Source organism: Phalacrocorax carbo, chromosome Z, assembly GCF_963921805.1.
Source record: "Phalacrocorax carbo chromosome Z, bPhaCar2.1, whole genome shotgun sequence".
Lineage (NCBI taxonomy): Eukaryota > Metazoa > Chordata > Aves > Suliformes > Phalacrocoracidae > Phalacrocorax > Phalacrocorax carbo.
The window spans coordinates 44062094-44080117 of NC_087548.1; the positions used below are offsets into that span (position 1 = coordinate 44062094).

At 39.5% G+C, this 18024-nt stretch overlaps 1 protein-coding gene across 6 annotated transcripts in view; it reads left to right on the forward strand.

Annotated features, from left to right (window-relative positions):
• Nucleotides 1-18024, forward strand: part of NTRK2 (neurotrophic receptor tyrosine kinase 2) — a 204588-nt gene that overhangs the window by 16561 nt on the left and 170003 nt on the right. For all 6 annotated transcript variants that reach the window (XM_064438186.1, XM_064438181.1, XM_064438182.1 and 3 more), the window contains exons 2-5: nucleotides 1108-1182; nucleotides 1416-1487; nucleotides 7352-7420; nucleotides 11144-11298. In XM_064438186.1, coding sequence (XP_064294256.1) covers nucleotides 1108-1182; nucleotides 1416-1487; nucleotides 7352-7420; nucleotides 11144-11298 — 371 coding nt within the window. The remainder of the gene's footprint in view (nucleotides 1-1107; nucleotides 1183-1415; nucleotides 1488-7351; nucleotides 7421-11143; nucleotides 11299-18024) is intronic.

Sequence of the window (18024 nt, forward strand, 5' to 3'; positions counted from 1 at the left end):
TTTCCAATTAACCAGAATTCCTTTTAGAAAAAAAAAGTGCTTAAAATGAAGATGAGTTTTATTCTAGCAAAGAAGGTCTCCTTCTTTTTAGGAAAACTGGCAGCTTTGTTTAGTTCTGGGTGCTCATGAAAATACAGGTCAAACTCTGTTTAAGTTTTCCTGGGACTGGCATTACCTTTTGAAATGCATGGACTCTTTAGCAAGGCATGTCTTACACCTGGTTTACTTTTCTGCCCATAGTGTCAGTTGAATTGCAGTTTCCACTGATTTCTTGTTCCTAGACTGCACTGTGAAACATTTTCCTTGCTGCAGAAGAGGTAACAGATTATATATCATCCTATGCATTATCTGTAAAACATACTAATTTCCAGTCTGTGGGATGTCACTGGTTATTCAGAGGTCTCACAGGATGATAATTCAAAGGACTGGCTTGCATTCCTTCATCCTTTTGGGGTTCAGGTAGATATTCATGGTATGTGAGTGGGCTTAGTGCTTTGGTTTACTATGACAGTTCCTCTTCTCTTAATTTCCACTTGTGTATGTCAGTCACATCATGAAGTACAGCCTCCCTTTCCTCAGTTTCCCTGTTGCCGCACCTCACAAATAGAACTGAAACTACTTTGTGGCAGGGAGAAAATCGGCTGAACAAGTGATTAAGTTAACAACTTGAGAGAAAAGACTAGGGCAGTCCGATCCCCCCTCAAGGTAAGTGGGGGTAACTCTACTGCCACCATTTAAGTTCACCCTTTTGCTGTTGTGAAATCCATGAGGCAGGGAAGTGTGTCCTGGAAAACGGTGACATTGTAACGCAGCTCTATTTACTGTGCCTTTAGGGTGACTTGCTTCCTTGATGAACAAGGCTTCATGTCCCCTGTGTGAAACTCGACTCCTTCTCCTCCAGCCCTGTCCCACAAAGTACTCTTTAAATGATGGGGAAGATTTTAAGGAGCACTTTTCACTCTGCAGATGCTCTAACTAGATCTTAGTGTTAATTGCAACAGGTCAGCAATCACTGCTGACTTTCAGACATCAGTGCTTGATGTTTCAACAGTCCAAGCCGTGGAATGATCCCCTTTCATACTTTTTTCTGTCTTGCTTTTTCAACAGTTACATTGCAAACCAGCGAAAATTAGAAAGCATCAATGATAATGAAGTTGGATTTTATGTTGGACTTAAAAATCTGTGAGTATATGAGATGCATATTTTATAAAGCTGTTTTTTCTTTATTTCTTTCATAGAAGCATATAGACACTTCAGAGTGTAGGCCTAACTTTGTGTGTTACAAAGGACAGTTGTATATCTTGTAGTTAAGCTTTGTTGAGATTTCATCCATACTCTTATTAGGACCATTATTGTCATAATGCTTTCCATTATATCTTAAATGAAATATTCTAACAATTTTATGTATTTCATAGGACCGTGGTGGATTCAGGCTTAAGATTTGTGTCCCGTCAAGCTTTTGTGAAAAATGTCAACCTACAATACATGTGAGTAAGGATAGCATTTGCCTTTTAAGTCAAAACTGCCCAACTCATATTAATTTATTTAATTGTTGATTTATTTCTCTCTTTTACCATTTTCTACATATAAAATGTCATACGAACATGAAAAATGTTTAACAAGACAGACTTGTAATGGTCTTCTGTCATTAATTGACCCTAAATAAGGTATTTATGTCAAGGAACTGGCAGAATATAGGACATATATGGTAAGAGGCTGGCAGATAATAAGAGCATAACGTGGAATGGTAAAAAGACGGTCCAGTTCCTAATCCTGTCTTTAGCAATGGACTCTGGCTGTGCCTTTTGTGGTAAGTAGTGTAGCACAAAGAGTGCCCCTCTTAGCTGAGTGAGTTGGTGTGGAGGTTATGATGACATGGGTTTGACTAGCTCTAGTTTGATTCAATGGGCTGAACATGTGTTAGCAGCTGCAGCGCAGCACATGGAGCACATCTAATGAATTCTGACCAGTGTGCATGCTCAGAGACTGTGGCACGACTGCGAACTTAAGTCCTGTAAGTGGGGATGATCAGAAGATTCACTTTGGAGGCTCTCTCAAGATCTGAACTAAAGCACCCAAAGCAGAATATAAGAATGAGATTACTTTCTCACCCAAATGCAATTTGTGGTCGTGAACTTCAGGAAGCAGAGTTGGTGCCTGTGCGGCTTTTTGACAGTGTTTTTCTAGGTTACTTACTCTTTAGATTTAGCAAAGGCTGAACTGACCAAAGCTCTTTATAAAAGTACAGAGAAAAATTATGAGCTAAAATGAAAGACTTTGTTTCTTTTTAGTGTAAGTACATGGCCCTGAAGAACTGTAGTGCCTTTTGGTGGGACAGACGTGGATTATTTGCTACTTATGTGGGAAACTGTGGATCTAGTCCTGCAAAACATTGAGATCATGTGAGGGGATCAGTTCCTCACAGTTTTCGCCAAGTGTTCAAGTGTGTGTTTCAGTCCATCCGTCTTTGTTAGATGTATTTAGCACTTAACCCCTTGCTTTTGTTGAAGTCCTAATGAGATAGGGAAGACATAAGGCCAAGCCTCAGGCTTGTTAGATACTTCCATGTAATATGGAGCTGCTGAGCTGAGCACAGGGCTGATTGCTTTGCTAATGAAATGGAATCACTTTCTGCACCTGTGTTTTCCAAAGAATGGCAATTAATTCATGTAAGGAAGTGGATGTGAATGTCTGCATCTGCCTAAACAGTAACTGCTGTCCTTAATGTGGAACAGTCACTGGAGGAGTGTGAACCAGATTTTGTCAGCCTATGAGGTTTACACATTACTTCATATAGTCATTAATAAAGTAAATAGCTTTCACTATAATTAGCTGGTGATATAAGGGAAGTATCTTCTACAGTGAATTCATGTGTTTACCTGTGTAACAATTGCTCAGTGAATTATGGTTGTAGGAAGATGAAATTGCAAGCCAAGTACATATGCACTGGCTGTGGAAATGAGCAATAAGAACTTACTGGCTGAGAGGTACATTTGCAGAGAGAGATTGAGTGGCTGTGCTGGGACAGGATCTCAGCGTAATGTAGCAGAGCAAAGCAAATTCAGTCTGGGATCAAAAGGAATTTTGTGGTAGACTTTCACATCTTTTCCCCATTACCTTAGCTACTGGGAAGGCATTTATTGGAATACTGTATATAGATTAAGACACTGAATATACCCATCTTGAAAGATATTACAGAGAAGAGCAACAGACCTATAAGGTGCTTTTAAGCATATAATTTAAGGAGACTCAGAGGCTGAGTATGTTCAGTGCAATAAAGAGAAGACTGAAAAGGAATATGCATCTTCTTATCTTTAAAAGAAGGGCAATTATGATGAGGAGAGCAATCAGTTCTCTCCATAACCATGAGTACAGAGTGAGAAATAATGCATTTAATCTGGAGCAAGGTAAATAGGTGCTTGGAAGGCCTGCCAGCTGTACGGGCAAGTAGACACTACAAAAGGTAACTGGGACAATTGGCAAGATCTTCTTGATAGGCTTTTTTGCCAGTTTACTTAGGGAAGTGGGATTTATGCAGTCACAAACTATCTCTGTCCCCAGTGGTTGCTTCTAACCAAAACTTACACAGGTAAACAGGTTTTCTGAAAACTGATCACTGGACAGAACAGGGAGACCCTATTAGAGTTCCCACTTAAGGGAAAAGTATCATTGTTCATATGTGACTTGCTAGGCACTACAGAATCCATGCAAGATGGCTTAAAAACACTTCAGCCACAGGAAGAGCCTCAGCTGGAGCACACAGTCAAACATGGAACACATATCTGTTGGCAAGCAGGCTTTACTGGATCTGTAGTTCATGAAGCTGCTTGTTAGAAACAAATTAGGCTGACTGACATCTGTTCTGTTGATGTACATGGAATCCTGATCCAGAATACTTACATTATGAACAAGATGCTTATCCAGTCTCATACTGTTTTCTTTTGGTGGGGATTTAGTAATATTATCGGACACAGGATAAGCCCAGATAAGATGGAAATTATTAAGTGGCATGACCTGCTCTGTATGCATGTGACAAAGCAGTAAGTATGGAGACATTTTTTGCTGAGGCTGATTTATTATCCTTGCAAAAAAATGCATTGTTTTCTCTGGGAAGTCTTGATACACACTAAAATGTTTCTGGAAGCCCCAGTGAGTCACTGCTTCTTGTCATCAGCAATAAAATTCCTGTTGACTGCCCTGGGAATGAAGTACAGCCCCTGTTGTGGTTGGGACAGTGAAAACTATTAAGAGCTGAAATTCTTTGACTTTGCAAGAGTAACCTCTGAGTACAGGTCTTTGAGAAGTCTTGCATTTTATTTTGAAACAAGTCTGTTACTAACCCATAAAGAAAACAAAAACTTCAAACACTTTTCTGAATTGAGGACCTAATATATATTCTCTTTCCTTGGAAGTGGAAGTGTTGTCCTTAGCTACTCTATAATAAGCCTGGTAGTGATTTTTTCACTTAACAGGAATTAAAGAGACCGCAGCAGGCATCTCTATAATCAATATAAAGTGCTCAGTTTATGAAAAATATATATAATATTAAATTTACTGTCAAAGTATCATTTAAGGTGATAAAGCTATATCGGTGGTCTGAAAAATTTCTATTGAATTACTTGTCAACTTGAAAAACCCTAAAGCACTAAACTACATCAGAGGAAAGGCTACAGTCTTAGAAGCACTAAATGTTTCAACCCATGATCAAGAATACAGGCACAGGAATTTTTTATTACTTTTCTTACTGTTCTTACTTCCTTTTCCTGCTGCATATAAAGCACAACTGGTAAAAATCTGAAAAGACAATTAAAGCTATGAAGGTGCTTTTGGTTTTTCAAAACTGGAGTTGTTAAAAACAAAATAATGACTTTTTTATTCTTTTGATAGTTTTACTTAAATTATCAGTCCCATTTTTTCACTGACCCACATGGAGCCACTGATACCTGCACAAAGTGTTCAGGAAGTAGCATACCTGATGACATTTGGGCAGTAAGTCTGGCTCGTTAATCTAAAGAAGTAATGGCTATTCTTCTGCCTGAAGGTTTGCAATAATCCTCCAAGAGCAATGGCTGGCCTGAGGTTAAATGACAAGAAGATACAGCTATGGCAGCACCTAATTCTCACAGTCTGATAGAGTGCGTAGCTCAGAAGCAGGCAGCTCAGCACCTCATGAAGAGATAGGATGAATTAGATGACCATGAGTAAGTTGAGCAAGGAAACATTTAAGCATCCAGGGAGAAATTGTTAGGAAAGATGGGACTTCAGTCCTGCCCATCAGCTAGGTGGGCTGTTATGTCCATTCTGGGTTACTAACAGCAAACTCTCTCCCAGAGTCAGTTTTTATGTTTTTAAGATATTCTTGAAAATTTTATGTTTAAGGTGTTATTTTCTTAAAAGAAAAAGAAAGAAATAGTTTCTCAGAGGATGGCAGGGGCTGTTAAATAAGATATTTGTTGCCCATTTTCAGATTTGTATTGTGATACTTCAGTATTTAGAAGGTGGTGGTGGTAGAGGGTTTCAAATGCCCTTTTATTTGCCTTGCTCTGGAATCAGAGTTTGAGCCTGGCTCTCCCATTAGGGTGCTGGCGAAGATCACACAAAAGGAAGTGGCTTCAGCTGGACAGAGATTTCCCCGAGGAACCTGTCTGATTGTTAGGGAGTCCTCCTGATATAGAAGAGTAGGATCCTCTGCTGTGTTGAAACCAGGAGTCAAACCTACCTGGTCATCACACAACCTGGAGTATGTTGCCTTCCACTAGAGTAGTGAATGGCACGGGCACCTGTCTGCAGGTAAATCCTACTGTATATCTGGTTGTCTTTTGGGAAAGGTAGGATTTATTTGCTGTACAGGCAAGGGAAGCAGGTGCATGCCTTGTTTGGTAATCCCATGGGGGCATCCGCACTTGCTGCTCGACAGTGTCAGAACTGGAGGGGTTCTCCTACGTGGCAGGTGATGAGTTGCCTGTGGAGGGATGGGAATTGATGGGCTTCACGTTGCCTTGGTGCTGGAGACAAAAGCCCAAGTCCATTTGAAGATTCAACTTCTTTCTTTCATCCTCCCAACATATGGCTTATACATATTAGGGAAAAAAGTCATAGTGGCAGTTTTTACTTAAACACAACTTCTGTCCTATGAACAAATTGTACTTTAATTTTGATGTATCTGATCAGGGTCCATGAGATGTTTCCACCAGCATTTGCCTTAGGGCAGTCTGGTTCATGAGCTGACTAATGAAATAGTATCTCATTTGTTTTGTTGTCACATATTAGGACTAGCCAATTTGTAATCTTCAGGCTGTTGTTTGTCAGAAGAAACCAACGAGGAAATATAGTAAATAAAATCTCTTAAAGATTCTCTTCTAAATGGTTGTAGAAGATCAAACTTGTAATTTCTCTGAAAATTATATTATACTCAGAGGTCAAGGACTGAAAGTTTGAGAAGGAAACACTGTGTTCCTTAGTTGGGGAAATAAAAAGAGGTTTAATCCCTGGTTTGAAATGCAATGCAACTTTAACTATGGAGCCCCTATGGCACCTTTATAATACCACATAAAACTCATGTTATTTTGGCTGATAACACTGATTTGCTGGCAGTTATACAGCTTACTACTCTTACTATCTTTAATGGGTGGACTGATAAGACTGTAGAAAAACAGTGTTATTTTGCTTTGGGGTGGAGAAAGCAATTTTGTAAGCCTGGGAAGGGAGGAGTATTTCTGATTCAGATGAATATTTCTTTGCTCTGCATAATGGGAGAGGACCTTTCACTTAATTACCACTGGAAACCATAAATGCTTAATTGACATAAAAAAAGCCCAATATAGGCATTTTACAGTTTTCCTTTTGATCTTCCATGTGGGTGCATATTGTACATGCAATTTGTAAAGAATAACTAAAGGGCTCTGATGTGGATGTGTGCTAGCATGTGAGGAGGGCTTATGTGAGTACAGAGTTTGGTGCAGCATCAAAGAAAGGGAAACACCCATTTCACTTATGAATAAATTGAGCATGTAATTAACACCTGGACTTTACAAAATACTTTTGAAACACAATTAAATCTGCTGCTTTTCTGCAATAAACAAAAGTGCTAAAAGTGAAAATATTGACCTCTGCTAAGTTTGATTTTGAATGTATTTGACTTTAGATGCAGGCTGGATTTAAATCCGTGAAACTGATCAATCCATAAAATGAGACTGAGCATCATTTCTTTGCAACTGAAGTCAAAGGAATAAAGGCTTTTTAGACCTGGTTTGAGTTCTTAATTATTATTTTTTTTGAGAGAGACACAAACTGTGTTTTCAGTGTAAGAAGAAGCAATTCTAATTAATGCAATCTTTCTCTTTTCCCATAGCAATTTATCCAGAAACAAGCTCTCGAGTTTGTCCAAGAAGCCTTTTCGCCATCTGGGTCTGTCTGATTTGTAAGTTGTCATTTCTTAAAATAAAGTTTATTTTTGGCTGGAACTGGAAGAAGACAACTTAGATATTTGTTCTGTTGAAGGTAGACCTCCATCAGTGATAAGGAATGAAATTCTGATCCACAGAAAGCAGCATTGTTGGATGCTTAAATACAGAGATATTTTCGTACCAGGGCTTCCAGAAGGTCAAGTGTATCTTTTAAAACAATATAGGGGAGAAAATAGCCTCTTCCCTTCAGCTTTAAAATATTCGACTGTGAGATTACTTCACACAAAACTTCTGGTGTTTGCATTAAATATTTGAGCTAGTGAAGACACAGCCTTCTGCAGATCTTCAGAAGAAGCCTCTCTCTCATATTCTTATATTGGCCCCACAACTGCCATGCTTATGGTTGGCTATTGAAGTATAGTTTAATTTTCTTAAATCTTTGAGTTGCATTGTGCTCTTTATGATCATTCTGTAATGAAGCACTGGTAAACATACATTTGTTGATTGTTTCAACATCACATTTTTATCCTCTATTCCATCAAGTAGAATTTCTGTATTGGTATACATTCTAAAATGTTGGTGATCTTGTGCATTCTGTGCTAATGTGTGGGGCTGTAGAGAGCCTGCAGGATCTCTGGGAGGGCTGAGGCTGTAGAGGAGAGGGAGATTGCTCTCCCAGAGCTCAGAGCAGAATCAGTAGTTGTCCAAAATGCCAGTCCAAGAATTGCAACAGCAGCCTTACAATCCTCAACCTCTTCTGGTGATCTTCAGCAGGCGAGAAACGAAATGAGCAAATCCCAGTGGCACAAAAAGAGGTTATGCCCCTTAGGTATGTTTTGCTGATAAGTTGGTATAATCACTTCCATTACAGCCCAGGGAACATTGCTTACTGGAATTTTCTTTCATAACTTGGCGGTCGCCAAGTGCCCTGATGGAGAGGCTAGCTAGTTGCAGAGCACTCCCATTGCTGTATGCCCTGCATAGGCCTGTTCGTTCTGAAATCCCTGTTTCTTCAGTCGCTGTATCTACTCCCTGCCAAAAAGCCATTGTTAGTGTGGACCTGGGTATAGGTTGTATTTCTCATGACCTCAAAAAAGTAGATACAGGACTCAGACCTGTGCACAGTGTGAGGCTTGGCCTCCTCCTAATTTTTCTAAGCAGTTAATGGAGAAATGGGGTCATCTTTGCCCCTCTCCCTGGGTTGTAGAAAGGTAAGAGTGGGTATGCTCTAGCTTACAAAATATGCAAAAAAGGAAATTACTGCATTTTCGAAGGCATACTCTGCTCGCAGTTTCTTGGAGTTTGTTGCCAGTAACAGGTTTATTCCAAAGCACAAGTCAAGCCACTCTTGAATCTCTCCATCTCAGGTGGACAGCTTCTTTTAGGCTGTGGGTGGAGTGAGTGCTTACAAAGGTTTTGAAGGAGAACAATGTCAGCGTTGCTGATCTTTCTGAAGAAGTTTGTTTGCTCCTGGGCAGAAGTAAAAAAGGATTTGGGACAGAGAGCGAGAGCAGGAGAATCAAATGTTACAAATCTGAGAGGAATTATGGAAATGAAGTTTAATGAGGCAGGGAAATAGCACTTAGAGGCAAAACAACGGGCTGGTGGGAATAAGGAGTGAATATATTTGTGTTGTTAAAAGCACAGGTAAATAATGACCATTCAGTGTCACGGTAGTAGAAGAGGAGGAGGGGTACTGGGTGTGAGCCAGACATGGAAAGAGTGGGTGGTGTGAAGGTTAAAATGAATAGTATTTGAGGTATGGAGGCAATGTGTGATGGGGGAGAAGTTGAGAGAGGCTGGGGGGGATACAAAATTGAGGTAGATTGTTGTGGGCTTCGGAAAGAGTTGGGGTTTAGGGACAGAAGAAGTTATTCAGAGATTGCGATGAAGCGAGATAAACAGATGTGGGGAAAGCGAGGGAAAGAAAGTGGGGGGGAAAGCAGAGCCTGAAGGGAGAAAAACAGTGATAAAATCAGTATCAGTTGAAGAGTTCTATTGAGAAGTGGCTAATACATAGGTGGAAAATCAGAAAGAGTAAGTAAAGGAGGAAAAAATGAGTATTGGAAGGGGAATCCAAGAGGAGAATGATGCCATAAATAGCCTCTGAGGAGCCTTCTGTAAATCTGACGAACAAGTGTCCTGTTGTTAGCACTCTTGTAAGTTGAAACATAAACGGATGGAAAGTTCAGGTTAGGGTGAAGTAGGAGATATTCACCAAGTATTGTAGAGAAGGAGATGATGCTTTGAAAGGCTTCTTCTTTTAGAACAAGCCATAGCTGCAGCTGTAAAATTACAGCAAACAAGATAAAGACATGTAATTTGCTTTTACTAGGTCATGGTTTCAGCTGGGCCATCATGCCTTTATTCAGCATCCTGCCTATGATGTGCTTAACTCCCATGGTGGGTTTAACAGAAAATAAAACAGTAGAGGACTGCTCAGACACTGGTCAAGGAAATTTATCTTTTACAGGGAAGATACACAGTGAAACAGAAGATGGGCAGTAAATCTTGCTGCTTTGAAAATGCATATTTTAGGTTTTGACCCAAGGGATCCTAATGTTCATACTCTGTCTTGCACAAGCAATTCTTTTTCATGCTGTGGTGGTGTTAAAGTCCAGCAGATGACTTCTGTGAATACAAATTGCTCCTTCAGAGGCTTGCAAGAATGATCCCTGTAGCTGTTAATCCTCAAAGAACTGCAGATGGCTTTGCAGGAACAGGTTACAGCTCTGATAAGCTGAGTTTTCAAGACTTGCACACTTCAGGTCCTCAGCAGGCATTTATGAGCATAGATTCTGTAAACAACTTGAGTTTGGTTTCTGTACATCGAAAATACCTACGAAATCTTGTTGAGAGGAGTTGTTCTCCTTGTGATAAGGTGCCTTAAACAGCCATTTGCACATGCTGTATTGGACGTCATCTATGCCTGTTGGAGAAAAAATAACACTGGGTCACTTCTTACACAGATACTGGGATGTTTCTGATAATTTTTTACTTGGGCATTATTGCATTACATTTTTGTGTAGTTTTATTAAATTTTAAAACTAGACTTTGTTAAGTTTGTGAACCTGTGGTTTGAATTCCATGCAGTACACTCTATAGCTAGATGATACATTTCCATTTCAGGGCCATTTTTTCAGTTAGTGTTTCTTCATGACATTACCTAGGGTTTTACTGTGGGATTTTCTAGAGTGTTGTAGCAGATGAATTTTGAAGGTTAGGTAAAATCCTTTTTAATGATTAATTAGAGCTTGCCTATAATCTATTAGTGTTTGGCTTTATAAAGAATTTACTATCTCACAGCAGCAAACCACTTCTGGCATGTTCTTTCTGAGGTAGCTGAGCAGAGATTCAAGTATAGAAGAGAGGAATTCTGATCTCTGCTTGACTTTTATGAAATAAAATGGGGCTTGATGGAAAGCCCAGTACTCCACGTCCTCCTGATTTACACCAGTGAATTAGAGATAGTAGTCAAGCCTGCTGTGTGATCTCTCAATCTATGACAGTCTGGATTCTGGGTGCAAAGAGAGCTTCATACTCTACATGGAAACCATTATGCACTTGCAGCTTGCATTGTACTGAGGTTACTAAATTTGCATTCCATATCCTTCTTAACTAAAGGGTTCACCTTCTACTTTCACCCAGCTGAGTTCTTGGAGTCCCCTTGCCCCACCATTTTTTTCTATATGCATGACACATTCTGCATTCTAAGTAAATTGGTTTTTTTGCTGTAGGATATTGGTGGACAATCCATTCAAATGTTCCTGTGAAATTATGTGGATCAAGAAATTTCAAGAGGCCAAGTTTTACACAGAAACTCAGGATTTATATTGCATAGATGACGACAACAAGAGGACAGCCTTGCTGGATATGAAGGTCCCGAACTGCGGTAATACTCTTTTAACATAAAACTACTGCTAAATTACTGTGAGACACGAAAAACAAACATGCATTTTAACAAGATACCTATCAGGATGACAACAGTGCTGCTAAAGGAAAAAGTTTCAGTGGAGATAGTAACCACTAAGTCGTCTTTCACCCCACATGGAATAATTCTGGGAGCTTCACATAAAGCATTTTTTTCCCCTTGCTCCTTTAAGAATGTACCATTATTCAAGTGCAGGAAAACAGAACACTGATCGTAAATAACACACAAAAATTATATAAAATGCATGTGCCTTTATTAAATTAAATAGTAATGCTTCCAAACTCAATAGACACAAAGTTTTACCTCCTTGAATTTTTTTTCAGGTATTTATGGTTAATGAAGTCTTTATTTTCCTTTAAAAATACAAATGCTAGTGCTAGGACCATAGGAAGAAAATTCAGAACTGCCTGCTAATAGGGACAAATTAGCAAGAGCTAATACTGTTATTCAAGTGCAGGAAATCAGGACACCGATTATAGACAACACACTAGAATTATATAAAATCCATGTGCCTTTGTTAAACTAAGTGATAGTGCTCTGTTCTTCACACAGATGAATCTTTACTGAGTTCACTTCTAAAGGCTATGCAAAGGAGTCATAAAAAGCTTAGGTCTCTAGAATTTTGCAGCATGTTGTTTTCAGTTAGTTTATATGGATCAGGCGATAGTGGAAAAGTTTTGTAATAATAAAGATTTTTTTTGTATACCACTTTGCTGCCTGTATGTGGTCCTGGGACAGCTGGTGAAACGTTTCACTCACTAGTTGAAGAGATTTCTCCTCCTCTGTGGACAAGGGGCAGAGGCCAAGTGTTTCTGACACGATGTGAGACCTGCTAGAGTCTAGAGTTTCCTTTGCAGAGTGGGGAGCTGGAGTATGCAGCAGCAGGCAGGCAAGAAGGAAAGGGAGCAAGGGCATCCTCATAGAGGGCTGGTTTGGACTGGGAAAGCTGTAAGTGAAGGTGAATAGCAGGAGGAACACAAAAATGACACCTTTTCTCCTTGACCTTTTCCTATTGAGTGTCCTTTTCTTCACTGCGTTTATGGGTGTGATGGCCTCTGATAGCAGCTGCCAGTAACAGCCATGGAGGGGGGCTGCTGCAGACCCATCCTGTGTGGTGTTTAATGGCAGTAATGCATTTTATGGCCAGGTATCATGCTGTTGGTCTTGTGCCCAGCATCCTTCTGGGGCCAAGTGTGATGGTGTAGTCATGACAAAAATGATGCTAGTGTCTGGTGTGATTGAAAAATAGCAAGCAACCAGTTTAGGGGGTCTTGTGAGCTGCACATTTGGTCTTGTGTGCTGCAGTATCTGGTTTACCAGAACTGGGAGATAATACCAAGCTGAGCTAAACAGACTCAACTGTCTGCTCCAGCTGGATGGACTAGAAGGTATATTAATCTGCTGGGTGTAGAAAGGTTTCCTGGTTGACTGAAATCAATTAGTACAAACCAGGAACTCCAGCATAGTCTTTTGTAACATTCTCAGCTCACATGTCTAGTTGCTACCAGTTATCTAGGATTTTCCTTCTAAAACTTCTGTTGTTAAATACCCCGAATTAAACATACGAGACATTATTTATTTCTCCTGAGTTCTTGACCATCTGCAGTCACAACAGACTTGTCTCTGACCTCTTGGTGCTGGGTAGGTGCATGTGTGTGTATACTTGCATGCATCCTGTGGGCACATCTTGACTAAGTTGGTACTTCCAGCCAGAGGAGGAAGAGGAGAAGGAAAGGTGGGTATATACGACAGTCAGATTGGAATTTACATTATGTGGAATTTGCGTATGGGAAACATGCATTTTGCTGAAGATCTGTGTGGTTGTCAGCACGTACCTGCAAATTATTTCTTTTAGTTTACAGGGTCCAAATATGACTAAACTTTACATACTTGAGTTTTTTCCTTTTTTTTTCTTTTCTTTTAGTGAGTCTTTTCCCTTCATTTTTCAAAATGAACTACTGCAGGACATAGGTTTTTAATAAAGATTACAACACAGCATTTTCTTAGGCACAGAACAGAGAATTCCAGGTGAAGAGAAATGACCATCTTGGTGAGCATGGGCTATGTTTTTGAAGATATCTAAAAGATCTAATGAGTGGCTCTTGCTTTCAGTATCTCTGCAGATGTTTTTCTGTGCTTAAAAGGACAAGACATAATTAAAAAAAAAACCAAACCACCAATGAAGCTGGTTTATTTCATTTCCAGATCTTTCTGAGAGACTAATAGGTAGAACTGGAATAGAAGAAGGATTCAGCATTTGACATATATGAATTTTTTTTCTTGAGAACTACATGACCTTTTTAGCTCTTTTGAAATGAAGAGAAATTTTTGAGCGTGCAGGCCTTTGAATTTTGTTAATAAAACATATTCTAATTTTCTCTGGTGATGAAATGGTTTCATCCCATCTCTCTGGTTCACTAAATTTTTTTGATTTAGAAACTAAGCAAACATGCTTTCTTCTTTGTGTGCAGGTGTTATTAATTACTTCATAATATTATAGTAAGTGGCCTGTACAGTATGTGGTAAATGTCTTGGTAATAGGACGTCTCACTACTGTGTGCTGTTAATAAATCTCTTGCTGGGAAGTTGGAAGAGGCCACTGTGGTTTCTTGATCATAAGGCTTTGGCTTGTAGATAATTGATGTGAAAATTAGCACAGTTCTGTGATACTTTACTTATTGTTTATATGGTGGAAGTGTTCATTAATCTGCTGATTAAAGGCCGGTTGAAATTTAGATGCCATCAGCTTTGTGATTTCTTTTCATGAGATTTAAAATCAGGTATGCTCGTTATCCAGAAGATCCTTTCCAGCTGCAATATTAAAAGTGTCAATCAATTGTTACAATGTTTGCACAATTATTTTTTCAACTGCATTTGAAGTGTATTTATGTATGATGAAAATTGTCAGATTCTTTTAAGTTTTAAATTCACACTTAATTACTATGTCAAAAGTTTTTAAGTTGCGTCTACCGCAGTACTATCAGTAGAGCCTGCTGTGTAAGGGAATGGTGGTGGTTAGTTTTACCATTTTCACAGCATTTGCTGGTTGTTCAACATGGCCAGCGTCACCACCTAGGCCATCCTTTTTGTTTTGTTTCCACCTGATGTGTACCATTAGAAAATCAAGAAAGAGAATGAAATAAATAGACACCTGGTTCTGCAAGCTGTAGTGGCAACCACCACTGGTGGTCCTCGGAAGCGAGGCATGTCCTATGCCTGCGGTGAGGCCACTCAAATGTCTGTCAGTCTGCAGATCACCTAGAGCTCACTGAATGCCAAGGAGGCAAGACCATGTCTTGTAGGCTATCATTGAACTTACTGATACTGAAAGAAGTCTTTTCTTCTTGTGGTATTTTTGGAAGAGGCCTGGCTTCTACAGCTGTCTCTGGAGTCTGTGTGGATTTTTTGTTGCTCTGGGTCTCAGTCTGGTAATGGCATTTTGCCTTATCTGGCCAGTTTACTTAATCAGGTTGTTTTATATATGCTGGTGTGGTGCTTGATCTGGCTTTCAGTTTTGCTTACTGTCCCAGCTTTGTGTCCTTCTTTATCATACATTGTTTCTGCAGATATTTTCTTTCTTGTCATTGGCCATGCATGCTAGCTAAAGGCTGCTGAACAGAGTGGCAAATTAGTCTCGTATACCAATTTGCTGTACATATAACAAACCTATGTTCAGACTAGCCGTTTACATATGCAGCCAGTCAGCGGAAGTGTTGTCTGACCTGAGAACTATGGGATTTTATGAATGCTAATGGCTTTTGTCTGTCTCTTCCCTTGTGCATGAAGTACTGTGGTGTTGCTCTTAGTGCCGCCTCTTGTGTATGGCTGACGTTTTATAAGTTGTTGTAATGTAGAATTACAGTCTAACGAGGTGGGTTGCCCATTTCTTGCTTGGTTAAGAAACTAACGAATTTTTACAGGCAATTGTTCAGATAACTATAAATGGGCCGGACTGGATTTGGCTTCACTTCAGCCTTTTTCTGGTGACAGATTTTTGTCCTAGAGGTAAATAAGTAAATGGTAATATCAGACTGGAGGCCAGTGGATATAAATTCTAAGCGGGGGGGGGGAAGGGAAACTGAAGGATTGATGCCTTTGTTTCTTTAAATATACAGAAGAATATTTGTTGCATCAGTAAGTCAATACAATAAGTATTAGATCTGAAGTAATCACAGTACAATGCAGTCTAAAACCACAAGCAAAGGCATAACCCAGTGGGTGTTGAAATTTTTTTCCATTATCAGCCAGACTTCACAGATAAGAATATCAGAAGGAGAACGTTACAGGCAGAATGAAGTGAGTTTAAAAAAAGCCTTAAGCATTTTCCATGTTTACCTTTCAGAATATTCATGGACTCTCTAGCCTGTGTTGTTTATTTTGGCTCAAGAACTAGATGTTATGCATGATGTATGGTGGCAAACTGTTTTTATTTTCTCTATAAGAGTTTTAATTCTTATCTGGGATCATGTGCTACATGAAACATGTGTTTTATGAGAATTTTGACAGTAGTGGTTTTCACTGCTGCTCCAAAGTTGAGTTAGAATTTTCCAAACTTAACTAGAACAATTTTCATTATTTCAGCTTTTAAGAGAAAATAATGAGTAATTTATGGATGTTTGAAAGGGCAACAGGAATCTAATTTTCAAATATATGTACATATCTTCCTTGTGAGCATGCACACTTTTATCTGTTCATGAAGCAACCAGTAACTTTCATACGGATGGTATGTAAATGAGGGCTTGTGAATGATGATAGTTGAGTGTATGTGATGTATGTGAACGTCTCATTTTTAAAAGAAGCAGAATTTTGTTTTATGATTCTGATTAAATTTCTGCTTTAACTTGAATGAAGCAGGTTTATAATACAAAGCAGGTTAGAAATAGAAAGGAGTAAGGCACTATTTAAGGGAAAGGAACATGTCTTGATCACTCAGGTATTGTTCCAGAACGCAGTGCACCGTGCAGGTTTGCCGGGGTACTCTGTGTGCCTGACTTGACGCATCTGCCTAAGTGTGGAGTACTGATCTAATGAGGGAGAATGGCTATCTGATTGTTGTCTGGCAGAAATCTTATAGTGCTCTTATGATGTACCTAGGTGAAGACTGATGACTAGATAACTGTATTCTGAAGTCTAAAGGAGGTACTTTTTTCACTTTAAAGTGGAGACATTTCATGAAGTGGAGACATTTCAGCCATATACTTTGTATACGGGATACTTGATATCAGGAGTGAAACCCAGCATTTTACTTGTTCATGTAGTTCTCTGAAAATGTTCCTGTTTCAGGATCATGTTTTTCATGTTGCAATATTTGACAAGTCGGCATTATTTTCAGTATTTCCCGGACACACATGAAATCCTCCTGTTAAAGGTACAGGAATAGCAACTGCATTACATGCACTTAGTGAGTAAGAAGTCATTTGTTAGAGGTTTGCATAAGCTAGTTTAGGCCTCATTAACTTGCATTACGAACGCTGTTTAGCTCTTGGTTCATCTGTTAAGCTTGTGTCTGCTGTATTCAGCCGAACTGCAGGGAATGTATTTGGTTTTCTCTTGAAAGTGTTGCGGATAAGCTGAAGCTTAAGTATCAGTTAAGAACAGTTTCTCCAGATGTAATTTGATTTCCTTAACCACTCAGGTAATTTGAGAGAAAACATGGCTGGGTATCTTCAGGAGACTGCTAGTGAAGGGAATTGTTGATAAGCCTCTATAGAAGCACATAATCTGAAAATTCTTGTGGACAAACTATTGATATTAACACTGGTGATGAGGTCAATTAAAAGATTTGGGTGCTGCAAAATCCTTTCTTATTCAGCACTTTCCTGCTAGAACTCAGGTCAGGCCTAGGGACCTTAAGAGAAATGTCATGGGCAGAAGTTAAGGACCTGCTGTAAACTTTGGAAATGTAATGCCTTAATCTGGTTTGAAATGTCAGCAGCAACCTTCAAAGCTTCTGTGCAGGTTGACTGCAGAAGACAGCTTGCTGTCCAAGGGAATTTGTTCTGGTGCACGGCTGTTGGTTTTTGCCTGCGTGGCATTTATGATGGCATTTGAAGCTCTGGATGGGATGACAGTTCTGCGGAGGTTGCATTTGTTGCTGTAATCGTGAAGATGAGTTAGCAAGTTTTGTGGTTTGGCTGCAGCTCACACTGGCTCTTCTTACAGAATTTTGCTTCTAGTGATAATTTCAGTTAAGCAGGGAGTGATGGAGTGTTTAAAGGCAAAGTAAGGGTGTATTGGCTCTGGGAAAGCATACTTTAAAGACTCATCATCTTCCAGTAGAGGCTGTACTTGTTTAATTATTTTCTGTAAAAGTACCCAGCTGAATGTGACAATCAGGTGTGTCATGATTGGAGGCAGATTTCTTCTAGTATTTTAAAATATTTGGGTGGCTCAGTGAGCTGCCACATCACTCATTCTGCTTCCCAACAGAAAAGCATTCCTCTGTAGACTAACAAGGTGGGTGTTGTGAGTGTCAGATCTGGCACGGTAAGAAAATGAGAGTTGGACTTCTTAGAAGGTACGGTGAAGCAGCAAGCGCACCTTGCAATAAGAGGTCCAAAATGTGCTTGTTCAGTGTGCATATGCCTTCCAAGTGCTCATTAGGAAATGCTGAAGGCCTGGGAAAGTCCTAAGCTCTGGTCTGAATGAATCTCCCCAGGTCTTTGGCAAAGACCCTTCTATGTTTGG